The sequence below is a fragment of the Abramis brama genome (assembly GCF_963993115.1).
Source record: "Abramis brama genome assembly, chromosome: 22".
Classification (NCBI taxonomy): domain Eukaryota; kingdom Metazoa; phylum Chordata; class Actinopteri; order Cypriniformes; family Leuciscidae; genus Abramis; species Abramis brama.
Window position 1 is genome coordinate 19275553 of NC_139984.1, and position 16570 is coordinate 19292122.

General features: G+C 40.9%; 1 protein-coding gene across 4 annotated transcripts in view; it reads right to left on the reverse strand.

Annotated features, from left to right (window-relative positions):
- Positions 1-211: 211 nt before the first annotated feature.
- Positions 212-16570, reverse strand: part of spen (spen family transcriptional repressor) — a 37415-nt gene continuing 21056 nt past the window's right edge. For all 4 annotated transcript variants that reach the window (XM_084099925.1, XM_084099924.1, XM_084099926.1 and 1 more), the window contains 6 exons: positions 16435-16535; positions 8646-16341; positions 8178-8528; positions 7866-8060; positions 3787-3945; positions 212-2152 (listed from right to left, as the gene is read on the reverse strand). In XM_084099925.1, coding sequence (XP_083956051.1) covers positions 2021-2152; positions 3787-3945; positions 7866-8060; positions 8178-8528; positions 8646-16341; positions 16435-16535 — 8634 coding nt within the window. In that variant the 3' untranslated portion in view covers positions 212-2020. The remainder of the gene's footprint in view (positions 2153-3786; positions 3946-7865; positions 8061-8177; positions 8529-8645; positions 16342-16434; positions 16536-16570) is intronic.

A 16570-nucleotide genomic window follows, 5' to 3' on the forward strand; every position in this document is an offset into this window, starting at 1 on the left:
CAACTAAATGTTATGCTTGAATTGATTCATTTCAAATTTTCAAAGGCTGCCCTTTTGTACAATGCAAAATTTAAATGATTAAAAAGTTGACCAATACCATTGCATAATATGCAATAACCAATCTGAACTAAACTGTACATGATAGGCAAGTATTACAGTATAAAATTGATAGTGAAGGAGATCAGAGTGAAGCAAACAAACACCAACAAGACAGAGTGAATGACCATTTAATGATCTGCAGAGGTGTTAACAAACAAAATGTATTTTACATCTTTAAATGTCCTCATAGAGGAACAGCAAAATACACTCAAAATGATGAAATAAAATAAATCAGACAAAATTTTAAGATCAGCTGTTTTTGTTTTCTTTCTTTTGGTATTTTGATATTTTAAAGTTGTATATCAAAAATGTAAGTGCCTTCAAAATAGCCATGAGCGAATTTGTAGTAACCCAATGAAACTGCAAAACTAGGACTCATGGTTTACTTTCTGCATCGGTTTTCTTTACATACTTTTGTTTTGTCTCACAAAACAAAATAGTGACCCTGACATTAAACAAAAAAAACAAAGACAAAAAAAACAAAAGCCACACAAAATGAAAATGATTATTTACAGCTTGGCTCAAGGAGACACCAATGAAGAAAGGAGACCAAAAAAGCAAGTCTCTATCATGTCTCCTGACAGATTTGTACATATTTTCTTCTCTCTCTCTCTCTCTTTACAAAGTATATTTACCACTTGCATTGCACTGTTCTTATTGGACATTCAGAGGTATGTAAAAAACAAGAAAGAAACAGTGGAAAACAGAATTTAACACTTTAGGGGTCCTACGGACAATATCATCATTTAGGATCCCCCAATAGTTACTAACATGACAATAAAAAAGACAGAAATAGAGGTAGGGGACAAAAAGCATAAAACAAGGCAATGTAAAAGCAGGCCTTAAAGATCAAGTGACAAATACAAAGTCAAGTATCAAAATAAAACTAGATAAATCTCAATTCATTTAGCTTTCTCCATTAAAAATTATGGCACAGGATTGATTTCAAAAACATCAACAAAACAAAAATATGAAATGATACTCAAGTGGTAACTGACAGTTCACTTTCACGGTTGATGGCAATAGGTTGTCAATCTGGTTATGCTTGTCATATGCAGTGTCTAATGACTGCTTTGAAAGTCTTTAAATATACATATTTACAACCAGGCCTTCACCTGATTCACTTTGCAAGTATTAAGAAAGCGAAAAAAGTATACATACAATCCCCAATTGAGGCATCAAGTGTAAACTGTACAACTTACAATGATCCAACATTTTGTCCCTTTGGGAAAGAATAAGGGCTATATTGAGAGCAATTTCTACAAATAACATGGAAGTAACTTTTTTTTTACTTATGACTGAACAGTAACTGCTTTATATTACTTTATTTTTTTTATTTTTTTTATAAAATGTGTCAAAGCAATTCAATCGAACTACTTTGACTTGATAACATTTTTAGTCTACCACAAATGGCTGGTGAATGAAGCATGTCCAAGTAATAAAGTAAAATTACAATTTCAATAACCAAATTTGTACAAACTTGTTTTTCTTTTTTTTTTTCTTTTTTTTGATTTTCATAACATAGTGCAATGATTGGTCTGATTATTCTTCAGAAAAAAAAAGAAAAAAAAAAATCAATAAAAAATTTCTTAACTCCCATGTCCAAAAAATCCCAAAGATCTTCAGTGTTTTAAAAACCATAGATACAAATCTCCAAATGAAAAAAAAGGGAAAAAATGATCAGAGAATTGATCGTTGTGGATAGCTCCATTTATCCCTGTGTACTTTAAGATGATACACAGTTAAACGAAAGTGGCAATGAGTCAATGGATTAAAAGGCTGGTGAAAAAACAAAAAGAGAGCGAGTACATGGCCAAAAAGGACATTGAGGTGCTTTCCAGAGTAAAAAAAAAAAGAAGAAAACTGGCAAGTCTCAAAGGCTGGTGTTGGCATGTTGGTATGGGAAGCTGGGATCTCCCTCTTATACAGAAGCTATGACAATCATAAGATGGGGAGAGATACTGGAGATGCTATTGAGAAGGTCCGGAGCCAGATGAGACAAGTGGCTCTCAGAAAACTCACAAGGAGGGAAAATCTGGACAACATAGGCTGGCTACAAGGAAGACAAAAGAAAATTATTTGTTATTATACCATGGTCTGGGTGAGTACTCGATTCTGATTGGCTGCAGGGTGTCCATTAAAAAGTGATGGAGGACACCTAGTAAATAAACCGTCAGGCGTAACCAGGGAAACCAAGTTATTGTTTGTAAAAACTTTAGATTTCGATTGTAAAACTAATTAAAATATAAACTAATGTTTTAAAAATGTGTTACTTGGCAAGTGACCATGGTATAAGCGGGTTAATGCCCTTTGAGGTGTCCATTGTCAGGTATTAATGGACTTCTGCGCGTCGGACGTTCATACCTCACCGTCGTCCATTAATACCTGACAATGGACACCTCGTGGAAACCCTTACGTGGAATGTCCCATTTTAAGTCAGCAGGGGCCGGTTTCACAAAGATAGACTTGGACTATGGCTTAGATATAGTAGATAGTCAGACTTCAGATAGACATCTAAATCATACCGTTGCACAAAGCACTTAAGACTCTGACTATCTTAAGTAGGACTACATTGCAATGCATTCTGGGTAAAATAAGACACTTTTCAAAACAAAAAACATGGCGGATCGAGTAAGCGCATTCAACCGCTCAGTGCTGTTTAGCCCAGCGGAAAATATGTGTTTGTTGGAGGAGTATAAATGACGGCGTATGTTATTATGTTTCCATTGTTCGATCGCGCCCGTGCCTCTCTCTCTCTAACACACACACACACACGCACACACACACACACACGCACGCACACACACACACACACGCGCACACACACACACACACACGCGCACACACACACACACACACGCGCACACACACACACACACACGCGCGCGCGCACGCACGCACACACACACACACACACTTCAGCCTTGCAATCTTGACATCACAGCCTGTTATTATGCAGCATTCACACCAAACGCGAATAGAGCGTCAAATTCGCGTCTATCACGTCTAGTTCGACGCTTGAACATTTTGAATCCATTCGCGCATCCAAGGCGAATAGGACGCGCGTATAAAGTGAGCGTTTGAAGCGAAATAGACGGGCGTTCAGAGCTATGACTCCACTATGACTCTACTACCCCCAGTTGCGTGAGCGGTGTATTGCATTTCACGCATCGCCCGTGACGCTTGCGTCCACTGCTCAGACTATGAAAGGGAGCGCGTCAATCGTTGCTCACGTTGACTATGTAACGCGGCCCTAACAGTTACAAGGACATTTTACTTGGGAATGTAATAACTGGAAGAAATGTTTAAATTATGAGCCATTTTCCCTTTTCTTTTGGCAGTTTGTAACTGATACTGCTAGTTGCCAAGGTAACAGAGTCTTAGACCTAAGTTAGCCTGGGGGTAAGGTGTCTAATTTTTTTGGTCTAAATTAAGTCCGTCTTTATTTTTGTGAAACAGTCTAACTTGCATTAGACTAGTCTATGAGCAAATTTTAGACTTGTCTAACACTATAGACCGGTCTAAAATAGCTTTGTGAAACCGGCCCCAGATGGCTAAATTATTTATTTTCACATATGGAAGCATCTAATCTTTTATGTGTGGTTAGACATGAGCATCTTGCTAAACTATTTTATTTCAGGAAAAACTCTGCACACGGTTATAATTTTTGTTCTTAAGAGGACTTACCTGATTTGAGCCTGGGTTCGGGACATTGATAATTCCAGCAGCTTGTTTTGCTTGCAGGTAAGTGATAAAACCAGTTTTAAGAGCATGGGTCTGGTTGTGTACATCCTCTTGGTCCAATCCACAAGGCAATGCCAACAGTAGGCAGTATTCATTTTCAGCCTAGAAAAAAAAAGGTTTTCCTTTAAATTCCTAATATTATCCTGACATTTCAGTAGATTTTGTTGTTTCGCTTTGATTTAATAGATAGATTTAAAATTAGATTTAAAGTGCCCCTATTATGGATTTTTGAAAATGACCTTTCAGTATGTAACATAGCTCTAAAAGAATGAAAACATCCTGCAAAGTTTTAAATCTGAAAGTGCACCGTATATAAAGTTATTGTCTTTCAAAAGTAAGAGTCGACTCTGAGTCATTGAAATGAATCGGTTTCAAACGAGTCATAAGCCGTTTCGTTGTGACGTCAAGATGAAACATTAGCATTTTGCCCGCCCACTTACACCCAGAGCATGTGAGCGATGCTCAATATTCTGCTCTATGCACGTGCGCTCCGCTCAGACGCTCACGGCCCAAGCAAACGCTCCATTCACAAAACGCTCACCGGTAAAACAAATCCTGCTCAGATCCCGCTCCAACATTACATTTCTCTGTAGTAGGCTAATTGATTTCTGTTTGTATTGGATTTCTTGAAATAATGTATCAATAGTAGGATTATAAATAACAGTTATGATATGACATTCTGTTACAGTCTGTAGCCTACTTTTTATTCATTTAAATGCATTAAATTAACTTTATCAATAAAAAAACATGACAATCTCTTTAGCAAACTTGCCTATAAAATGCAATAACTGAAAAAGTATTAGATTTTCTTTATTTTATTATCCAACGCCACCATGTTTTAATAATCCGTTTCCTCATTTTAATTAAAGCGAACACACAATTAACTATATAATAATTCGTTAGACTACCTGGTTTAGTAAATCGTGCATGGCCACATTGTAATAATTCATTCCCTTGTTTTAATTAGGGATGTCCCGATCCGATCACGTGATCGGAAATCGGGCCCGATCGCGTGTTTTCAGACTCGATCGGAATCGGACGTTACCTCCCGATCAGGACTCGGATATATATGTATTTATATTCTCATTATTTTTTAACACCTCTATTATGCGGTGACACAGAGTTATGGCGGTTTCACACTGCACGCGTTATTAGAGTGTAAGCAGCGCAGGAGCAGTGCGTATGGTGAGCAGGAGCAGGACACCCGCGTTTTGCTTTCATACTGGCAGCGTTTGTCACGCGCGGCTGAACCGCGGGTTGTGTACAGACAGTGTCTATAATGGATAAGTTGGCATTGCTTTTTTTCGTTTTCAAATACATTTAAGAGAAAAGACTTGTCAAGAAGCATATTTTATTAATAATTTCATTTATATAACTTTTGGTTCATCTTTGTTTTTATTGTTATGGCAACAAGTTTGTTTTTGGACATTTGTTTTTGGTCTTTTTAAATTGCTGTTGGTCATTTGATTGACTGTTTAAAACACAATAGATATCATCAATGAACTTTTTGGATAAAACTGCGGTGTATTTTGGCCATGATCAATGTATTGTCACTTTAATTCAGCAAAAGCGGCGCAGCAAAAATAGACTCGGCGCCGAAACGATCACGGCACTCCTGCTCTGCTCTGCTCCTGCTACTCGCTGCCGCGCCGCCTCTGCGCGCGGTGTGAATGCTCTAAAGCCTGGTTTAATCTGTTAACATGGGCGGCGAAAAAAATACGCGCTGCACGCTCTGCTAACAGTGCAGTGTGAAACCGGCGTAAGAGTTAGGAGTGCAGTTCCTAAAAGCACATTACTGGCTTTGCAAACACTGTGGCACTTTTATTTTTTATTTGTTTACATGCCTGCCGGGTATTTTAAGTTGAGGTGCTATTTGTTTATATATTAGACTTTTAAAAATATTTACTGTTGCACTAAAGTCCAAAAGTGAAGAATTTATTTATTACTTGATTGTTCAAGCTACCTCACAGAAGTGCTCTGTTTGTTAACAGAGTTGTTGAATGTTAAAATAAGGTGAATTAAATACAAAATAAGGAACATCCTGGATCTGTTTTTTTTCGCTCTTCTTTATTCTTTTTTTTTTTTTTGCATTATATAAGTATCGGATCGGGACTCGGTATCGGCAGATACTTAAAATCAAATGACTCGGACTCGAGGGCAAAAAAACCTGATCGGGACATCCCTAGTTTTAATAAAACGAGATAATTAATTACTTCAACAACGTGGCCATAATTTACTAAAACCCAGAGAACATATTTAATTTGTGGCCATGATTTAGCCTAAATGAGAGAACGAATTCTTAAAATCATGGGAGGAAATCTTAATTCGTGGTGTAATTTTTGCATATAAAGAGCGGGGTACAACACAATAGCTACCTTACCTATTTATCCAATTTATTATCGCAGGCCTATAGCTCACCTTTTGCTGCACTATGTTTGCGTAGCACATCCTTGTGTTTTCTGCCAATGTGCCGCTTTAGATTCCAATATAAATCTTTGCTAACTTGCACTCTCTCCACACTCCAATTTCTTCTCCCTGCTCGTTTTTAACTTTGATTTTTACTGTGCATTTATGTATAAGGCTTGCAACTTCACTAAAACAATACCTGAACTCCATGACCTATTGCTCCACTCGTGCTTAGCTATTTTACAGACTGTCTCGAACTAGCAAATCACCAAAGTGCATTCTGGGTTGAGCGAGCGTTGCTAAGAGGAATGAGCGAGCGGAGCGGATTCTTCGGAAAGGCGCTCTCCGCTCTGGAGGAAATATAACCGCTCCGCTCACATGCTCTGCTTACAGGGGAAAACTTGAACCCCTTCAAACCGGCAGCTGATTCCTGTGGATACTGGATAGCATCATGTCGAGAAGATGCTGTGCTCTACAATATGAAGGTAAAGCCAGTTTTTTTTCACTGCCCAAGGACGAGCATGTGAATAATCAGTGGTTAAAATTCATCTTTACCATGATACCACAGCAGTATAATCCTAAACTTTCGCTGGGTTCCCTTTATTTTACTTACGCCGCCTTCTCAAATCTCGGAGTTCAGCGTAGGATTCGCAAACCGCTTGCTCTTGAAAGATGGTGATCAAATGACTTAGTTTTGAGTTTTATATTGTGTAGGTCTCCTGCTAACTGGTTAACTCACATTATTACCGTCTTACTGAAATACTTCTGCTGATCAGTTGTTGGCCACTATTAGCTAAAACTGTGTCTATTAATGCGGATTGTCTGTCATTCTCAATACTTTGAGGAAAGATTAAGCATGGAGAAAGATGTTTTACCAACGTTTATGTTACATCAGTCATTCACGCTAGAGTTCGGCTAATGTATGCACTGTTATTGATACAGTTTCCACATGTTCACCGCAATAAATTAGAAAAATACTCAATAAACAAGTGCAAGTAAAATAATCGGTTTGTTTGATGGACATTCACTTGTAAATACTGAATGATGGTGAGGAATAACAGTTGCAGCATCTCATAATGTACCTCAAACTGAGTAGTGTATCACTGAGAAACGTCCTGCTCGAGTCGTCCTTGCGATAGAGGTTCGGGTTGAATAACTAGTTCTTTCAATGTTTCATCTTCGGACTCGCGTTAGGATTGATGGTGGTAAAATCGGCGTCATTGTTTGTTACTGTGTTTAGTTTACGGTGTAGGAAGCCACAGGACACGCAGAGCTGACAATGGGCGGTTTTGTTTTCGATACACGCGCTGCACGCGGTAGACCAATCACAACAGACTGAGCTGTCTGCCAATCAGAACAGAGTAGCTCGCGGAAAGGAGGGATTTAGAGAGATTGATTCATCTGACGAGTCGTTTGAGAATCATTGAAAATGTGGTGATGTGCAAATGTAAATTATGACAACATGAAACAGTTTTTTGACCTTTGATGCATGCAAACATGTTGTAGGAGACTCCAAAACTACATTAGGAAACTTTAAAATAGCATAATAGGGGCACTTTAAGACAAATCCTTAATATGGTTTGAGAAAGAGATATAAAATAAGACAGGATACTTACAGTCATACGTCTTGCAACTCCCTCAAGTTGTGAGACCTCTAAACGCATTCTCTGGGCAATGCGAAGAAAGGCACCTCCTTCTGGTGGTGGCAGTGAACGGTGAGCCAGAACATTGTTACCAGACACAAAGTGTAGCTGTACTGCTGCAGTGTCATTCTTAAGTGCCAGGTGACCTTGCCAAATAATTGGGTATTTCTGCTCAAAGACAAAAACAGTTACAACCACAATGACAAAAATAAATATTATATCCATTGTACTTCTGAAGGAATTAAAAAAAATCAATAGAAATAATAGTAAAATAAGATTACAAACCGTTAACAACTGCACCATATCAACCGACCGAAGTCCTGTGTGGTCAAGTTTAAATTCTGATCGCATCTGAGAAGAGGCTGAGGATGGACGTGGCAACTGGTTAGAAATAGGTCCTTGAGGTCCCTTCTGCACAGTGATAGGCAACTCCAATTTGGGTGTTATATTCACTGGAGAAGTGTAAGAGGGAGAGCCCGTCTCACTCTGAACTCGTGATATGTGAGACAAATCCATGGAGCTTGGGTGTCGAATGTGAGAACCGTCAAGTTTTGATTCACCAAAAGATGTCTGTGACATTCCCACAGACTCAACAGAGGGAACCTTCTGTCTTTGACATTGATCAACTTGTGAGACCTAGTGAAGAATGCACATCTTAAATCAAGACAATATTTATATATACATATCATGGCTAACATAACTGATAACTGTATTGCATAAATTATAATTGTAGAGCACAAAACAAACTCTCACCTGAGATGCAGCAATTCCACGATTAGCCAAATTAATTCCAATTACTGAATGACTTGGATACTGAGAATGGAAGCCACGCATTTCTCTGTAGTATTCAGACATGGAGTTTGGATTTCCAGTATGAATCAATTGAACTCCTTGAGAAGATACCATCACAGAGCCAGGGGTGTGCCCTATTATCCTGCTGTCTGAGTGAGGGGAGGGTGTCATCTTCAGCTCCATTGCTTTTGGTGCATCCCTCACAATTTGTGGAGCATTCTTTACCACAGGGGAAGCTTTAGAAGAAGTAGATATGTGTGAAGATGACTGCATTGCCTCTGGTGTTCGAGTTTGGCGATTTTCTACAACACCTGGATGGTCAGTTAAATGCTGGTGCACAAGTAAACGCACATCTCTGGCATACTGGTCTAGACGCAATGCCCTGTGATGCAGACCTTTGAATTCAGGCTGCATTACTATGCTTTCCGGTTGTAACTGTGGTGCAGAAGCTCTACGAAGTCCTTGTGGGAGATTCAGCATATCATCATTGCTTGTCTCAACCTGGCCACCACCAGATAAACCTGCATGTGACTTCAGCACAACATCTCTGATCACTGCAGGTTGAGGAGTCGTGGAACGTTGTGGAGGTGCAGATCGAGGCGATAAGAGGTTTTCTGAACGGATTCCATAACCTATTCCAGATAACGATGCCGTACTGGCTCTGACATTTCCTTGGGACAAATGACCTATGGGCATAGACTGGGTGACGCTATGAGGGGGCATTATCACTGATTGCTCAGCATGGTGTATATTTGACACATACTGAGATATAGGGCCAGCTGGTCCCAAAACAACTGAGCTGCTAGGAGGGCAAACTTTTGGAAAGGGTGACGTGGAATGGCCTGACGACCTTGGAGAATGTGAATCTTGCTTGGGTTGTGAGACCACTCTTTCATGTGGAGCACTTGAACTTAAAATGTGATTGCCTACCAAAGATGGATGGTGTGGGCTTAAAACTGGTTTAACATTGAAGTTCTGTGATGGTTTTATATCAGTTTTCATTGAAATGGTTTCAGTTACTCCATTTTTCTTAAAATGCTGCTGCTGTGTAATTGACTGGCTATACCTCAGAAGTTGAGGATGGCTTGTGGACTGTTGGAAGGTTTTCACAGAACCTCCATGTTGACCAGTGTGGTAGGATGGCTCAGATTTTTCAGAGCTAGGACATTCCTGATTAATCGAGGAAATTACAGGCTGAGCACTAAAGGTTTGGCCAGCTAATACTACCCCTGCATGTCCATAACCCGTAGGTGTCTGTGATCCTTTTGGTGTAGATGGGTGAGATGGTGGTTCTTGTTTTATCTGTGATTTTGTAACGGACTGCTGAAACTCAATATCAACTGCACTGGCTGGAGGGATTTGACTTATTTTAGCAATGATCCGCTGTGGTCCCTCTGTCTTTTGTCCAGAATAACTCAACACTACCACACCCTCGGATGTATTGACCCTCAAACCACTACTTGACCCTGTGTTACAATGTGTGCTTTCAACAACAGGGCGCCCAACACTTCCGCCATCCTCAGAGGGGTTAAGTCCATGATACTTGCTATTTTCATTCAAGCCTGTACAATACTTCTGCTTCGGTATGGACATTCCAGAGCTACGGTTGCTTAAAGAGATCCGAGGAGTGTCCTCGAAATCAAAGGGCATAGGGATCCGACTAATGACTGAAGTAGCAGTGGAAGTTATAGCCAGTTTCTCTTTTAAGATCTGTGGAGTACCACATTGTTGCAGAAGAGGTGGTTGTGGTGGTGCTGTACAAGGTACAAGTTGAGTTATAGGGCTAGGTCTTTCTTCAGGTAGAGAGGTCTTTAAAGGCAGCACAGCCTCAACTGAATTTTCATTATTAGACATCCGTGGATCTGCTAATGTGGTTGTGAACTGCATACCTGGGACTGCATTGCTATTTGAAGCAGATACATACTTCGGCTCCATTAGAATCTTTCGCAATGTGCTGGAACTTGGGTCAATATCAGAGGCCTTTGTGTCAGGAGGCATGGGAGGATTTGCTGGAGGTCCCCCAACTCCTGGTGTAGACAAAGACACTTTAACTTTAGGTTTAGGGATAATTCCCTTCTCCTCTGTCCTGGTGTTCCACTCAGGGGGTGAGAGAGGAGTCTTAGAGGATGTAGGTGAATTCAGGCAGGCTGTAGAAGTAAGGGTAGATGCTACTGGCTCAGGAGATAGCTGCTGTGTCCTTGAATAAGAAGGACTGTTATTTCCAGAGTGGAAGGCAGATTCTTGAGGTTCAGGCTGGTCGACAGCAGGCTGTTCTGCCTCTTTTGGTGTGTCCAAAATTACTGTAGATGTAGCTTCATGTTTGCATGCAGCAGCAACAGTGACTACAGCTGCTGCAGCTGCTGATGTCGCTGCCTTAGGGTTGGCAGTTTTAATCTCTTCTGGGATAGACTCTGGAAGTTTGACTGTAGTGGATTCAGGTTCCAGCACTGCATCCTCAGCCATATCTAATTTTCTGTTCAAAGAAACCTTCCGACCTCTGGATTTCTTTGGAGTTTTTGGCCGTGCTCTTCCTCCTTTTTTGGCTGCCTCTGATAATGGAGATTCTGTGAATGAAGTATCTGTTTTACATGTTCGATAAGATTTTGAATCTGGAACTTTAACACTATCTTGTTCAGACTGTACAATAGTCTTTACAGTCGAGTTTGTCTCAGGTTCAATAACCTCACCTGATACAGGCAGAACAAGTGTCTCTGGTGTGGGAAGGAGGGCTGTGTATGTTGTTGGAGCAGAGAATCCATCTGCATCACCAGATATATCCTCAGCAGTAATGGAATCAATTGCAGCTGCCAGTTCAGTTTCACTTGCTGGATTGGCAGGCTTTTCTACCTCTGTATCATCTGCAGGTTGTACTATAACAGGTGGTGTTAGGGTTGGTGGTTCAGTACAAGGTTCTTTGTAAGGTGCTGGAAGCTGTTCATCAGTAAGTTTTGAAATATTCTCCACTGCCCTTTCCAGTTCCATTTGACGGGCAAGCAAGGCAGCCACAGGATCAGTAGGAGGCTCCATTTCTGAAAGAGACTCGTCCTTTTCATCAGTACTGTGCACATCTTCCTCTTTGTGGTAAACTGGGATGTTTGACTCTTCTTTTACTAACTGTGGGGCTTTGGTTTTCAAAGACCCTTCTAAACTTACAGCTTTGTCCTCACCTGAATGAAGGGCATTCTTAGCTGCATCCACAGTGAGACTGATAACGTTGACAGGCTTATCTTCAGGCATTGTTTTGGTGTTTCTTGTTGGCCTTGATGCCCTGATTTTCTTATCTAATGGCTGTGTTTTTTCTACAGGAGTGATTTCTAAGTCGGCATCAGTTGTTTTATCCTCATCAGAATGTGCAAATTCATTTTCTCTTTTACATATGTTATGTTGTTTGGTTTCTTGTGACAACTGTCCAACTTGCATTGAAGTTTCATCTTTGGATTCAGCTTGGTGATCGAGGGCAGGTGACACATCAACCCCTGCTTTGTCTGACTGAATGGATTCTGGGCTACCTGGCACTTTGTCCAATTTCAATGTTTTTCTGCTTTGTCCTGCTCTTATTGGTGAAGACTGCCCTTTCTGAGATCGTGGAGAGCGCCATGCCTCTGCTGCTTTTGATATTTCTCCACTACATGCTGACTCTTTATTTTCAGAGTCTTCACTCTCAGAATTTTTGGTATGATCTCCCTTAACTGGAGACATTTCATCACCTCTTCTACGAGTCTTGGGTGGACGACCTCTTCTACCAAGTGTGGTTACCATATGCTGTGTTCCAGCCTCCTTATCACTACAGCGCTTACGGGTGACACGGGGAGGTTCTGTAATCTCTTTTCCTGATTGTGGAGCTTCATCCTCAAGGGGTGTTGCATAGACAGATCGTACATTCCGTCGCTGTCGTGTTCTACCATGGTTTGTGTTTGATTCATGGCCCTGCTCTGAATCTGTAGCATGAACAGGAGATTTCGTAGAGTTTCTGGAGTCAGCAATGAGTTTTGTGGAGTCTCCTCTGGGGGATGAAGATCTTTTTAGCTTTTCTCTATCAATGCGTTCACTCTTTCGTGTAGCTGGTTTCTCATTAGCAACTTGAGGGATCGGTGTTGATGCTGGCGAGACAGTTTTTACCTTTTTACTTTTAGGTTGTTTACGTGGTGTCTGTACCAGTTCAATCTCAGGTTCTGTGTCTGGCAGCTCCACATCTAGTGGGGATGCAACCTTGTGAAGATATGTATTAGCAGGTTCCATTTTTATTTCTGAAAGCTCAGCAATCTCTTGAGCTTGACTGGGCTTTGGAAACGAAGGAGAAGATGCCTGGAATTGATCACATTCTGGCTCAACATTACTTAAAGATGCACCAGGAGTAGGAGGTTTGACATCAATATCCCGTTCAACAATTGGGCTTACAGTTCTTTTGGACTCACCCAGCTTTTCATTAGGTTCTTTGACAGTCACATCTTCCTTTATCATGGGTTCAGGAGGTGTAGTACTCACTGCAACAGCTGTGCTCTCCTCCTTTAGGTTAATTAATGGAGAATAATCTTTTGGAGCATCTTCAGGCCACTCATTCACAACTGCTCGACCATCTAGGTTTATTAATGTAGAGGGCAAAACTGGCTTATCATGCTGCACAGAAGTCTCTGAAACTTTAGAGAGAGACATTGGTGATGTTGTAGCTGGGATATGACTTACTGACAACTCTTGGGAAATTTCTGATACATTGGGGGATGGCCCAAACTCTTCATCCAGTGTCTTCTCCTCCTCCATCTGATCATTTACACAAACTCTTTCTGAAATGGGCAGCTGTTGGTTCTTATCTCTTTGTTGAAGTTCTAAGAAGCGGCTATGAAAAAGTACTCTTGGTTCTTGAGAGAGGTCTGTTCCTCCTGCCCCAGCTTTTTCCCCTTGGGAATCATTTGTAATACTCTCTCTCCAAACTCTAACTTCAGGGTCGCTATTTTTCCGCTCAAGGTGTTGAAGTCGCCTCGAGTCCTGTTCAAAGATAGAGCTATGAAGAAAGCGTGAAGCAAAGAGCTCTTGTCGTTCTTGTTCGTCAGGCTTGGCATCTTCCTTTTTAGCATCTAACTTTCCATCAGAATCAGAGCGAATTTTCTTTTTTTTCATGTACCAAGAAGGAATAGGTATTGGAGTGGGTTCAGACTTCTCCTTGTCTGTGCTATTTCGAAAGCTTTTGAATTTTGAGTCATGACCAAGGAAAGACCAGTTTTCTTCCCTAGATGAAGACAGTGACTTAGCACGCTCGAGTAGAGCTTTGGTGTCTGGCGTTATAGTCTTATCCAATGCAAATTCATAGAACTTATTCTTTTCAAGAGACTCAGAAGACTTTACATCTGAAAGCTTCTCCTCATGCTCTCTTTTGAAAGAGTTTAGCTTTAGTGAAAGTTGCCTACTTTCACTATCTTCATCAGAGTCTGACTGAACCTCCCCAGGCTCCAATTCACATTCAGGGCGTTTTCGGATACTTTCTCGTTTAACAAAACTGGTAGGGAAGCTCATTTCTCCTGTCAATGTGGCCTGCCTAATATTGCTCTCCCAACAGAACTCCTCTTCTGTCAATGACGCTTTCACTTTCAAAATCTCTGCATGTGGCAAAAGTCCTTGTTGCTCTGTGTTGCCAATATTGTATTTTGATACATCAAAATGCAAGCAATTTTTGTCCATTGCCAATGGTGAATCTGGCTCTTTGTCCAGCAATTGTGATGCATTTCTCTCCTCCTCAGAAAAGGGTGTCCCTGGAAGTGAAGCAAGTCTCCTTTCAGGTTCAACATTTATCCGTCTAAACCTCTGATAATCTCGCTCTCTTTTAGTGCCAAAATCAAATTCAAATGCTCCTAACTTCTTTCGCTTAGTGGGTGGTGAATCGCCAGTTACATCTTGAGGTGGTTTTCCTAACTCATGCACAAGACTTCGATGCTCAAAGTCTTCTGCATCAGTGCTGGGTGTGCTTTCAGTTTTATCAGATTTATCACAGTCTAGCAATTGTTGCTGTAGACGACGGTTCTGCTCCATTTGTTTTCTGCAACTCTGCGAGTGATCAATGTCCGAGACCAAACTTTCCTTACTTTCAGAATCTCTTTCCAGCCTTGAGGAGAGTACGTTGTAGCTAGTTAAGTGCTGCTGTTCTTGGTCTCTAGCAAATTCCATATCTACACTTCCATCATCAGAGACAGCAAGACTGAAACTTGGTTGACTATTAACTCCAAAAGAACCTATCTTTTGATCAAGACTATCAAAGGAACTTATTGCCTCCTCAATTGGTTCACCAAGTCGGGCCTGAAGGTCTAGACTGAGGCCTACTGACATTACAGTGTCTATCTCTTCGTTTAGAGTACTAACAGTAACCATCCTCTCTGGCTTCATTTTTTGTTCTCTCTTGTGTGCTTCTTTTCTTAGCAACTTTTTATCAAAATCAATGTCTTTCAGCAAAGGTTCATCAATAAATCTCCTTAACTTGCCTTCATCCTCCTCCTGACTTATCCTCCTCAAATTATCAGCCTTTCCAGATGTTTCTTCAAAGCGCCTCTTTCGTGCAGCCAATCGGTCAGCATCCACAGAAGAGCTATTGTCAAATTGAAGATCAGTTTTGAAGTATTTTTTGTTTTTCACCTTGCCCTCTTTATCCACAACCTCAACTTGACTAGCCAAGCCCTTCTCCTTGAGATGTTTTCCATGCTTAAAGAAATCTCTAGCCTGAGTGTCTATGCGGAAAGGCATACTCTTGTGATCAACTGAGGGTGGGGTGGTTGGAGACCTAACAGGATCACTCCCAACCTTTGTTTTTTGTTTCTCACTGAGGATACTATCTATTAATTTCCCTTCCTTCTCCTTTACTCTTGTCAGCTGTACAACACAAGGTGGCAGATCAAGTTTTCCTTTTCCAGAGTAGTCTTTGACAAATGATTTACTGGCTTTACCTCGCAAAGTTAAGCTAGCTTCTGGGCTAGTGTCCCTGTCAAGTTCAAGGTCTGTCTCTGATGATGGAACAGTGGGGGATGCAAGTTTTGATTTCCTCAACTTCTGCTTCTCAGTCCTGTCCTTGTCTCCTTTTTCCTTACGTCCAGCACGTCTTTCTTTTTCTCCTCCATTTCCACGATCTGCCTCAAAGACTGATTTGTCTTTCTCTGATTTATCACTCCTATTGTGCCTCTCCAAACGAATTTTATCTGGCTTTTCAAATCGTGGTGGAGAAAGCGAGCTGCAGCTGCCACTTCGCTCAGATGAGCGGCTGTAAACATGATGTTCAGAGTCACTGGGAGGACGTTCAGAAAGGGATGGGGAGGCAGCAGGGCTAGCGGGACGACGTGGATGGGATGGGCTTTGATTGTGTTCAATTGTCCGTCGACCATGGTCGCGTTCATGATCCGTTTCAAACCTCTCTCTTTCCCTCTCACGTTCTCTTTGTAAGTAGCTGTACTTTCGAATATCCTGCTCATATGGGTCTCTATAATCCCTGTATTCACGGGGGTCATCATAGTATCGTGGATCATAGTAATCTCCCTGGTAAGGATCCCATTCTGAATAAAACTCTCGACTTCTGGCAGGATATTTTCGGCGTGGATCCTCTGTGTAGGAACCTGGGGTACGCACATTCTCATAGTATGCCCGCTCAGCTGTGAACTCATGATATGGCGGCCGGCGCTCATCTCTGCAAAAAAATAAATAAATGATTAAATATAAAAGGATATAAAGGCACCTTGATTCTACACAATGAAAGAGGTGTTAACATACAACATCTCACCTTCGTTCAGATATGATTTCATAGAAATCTCTTATGTCTTGTCCAGATGCCTGCATTGAACGGTAGAAAGCCATCTGGCTTTCCTGGTTGGCAAAGTCAACCTACAAACAAATTTAATTATTAATGCTAGACAAAC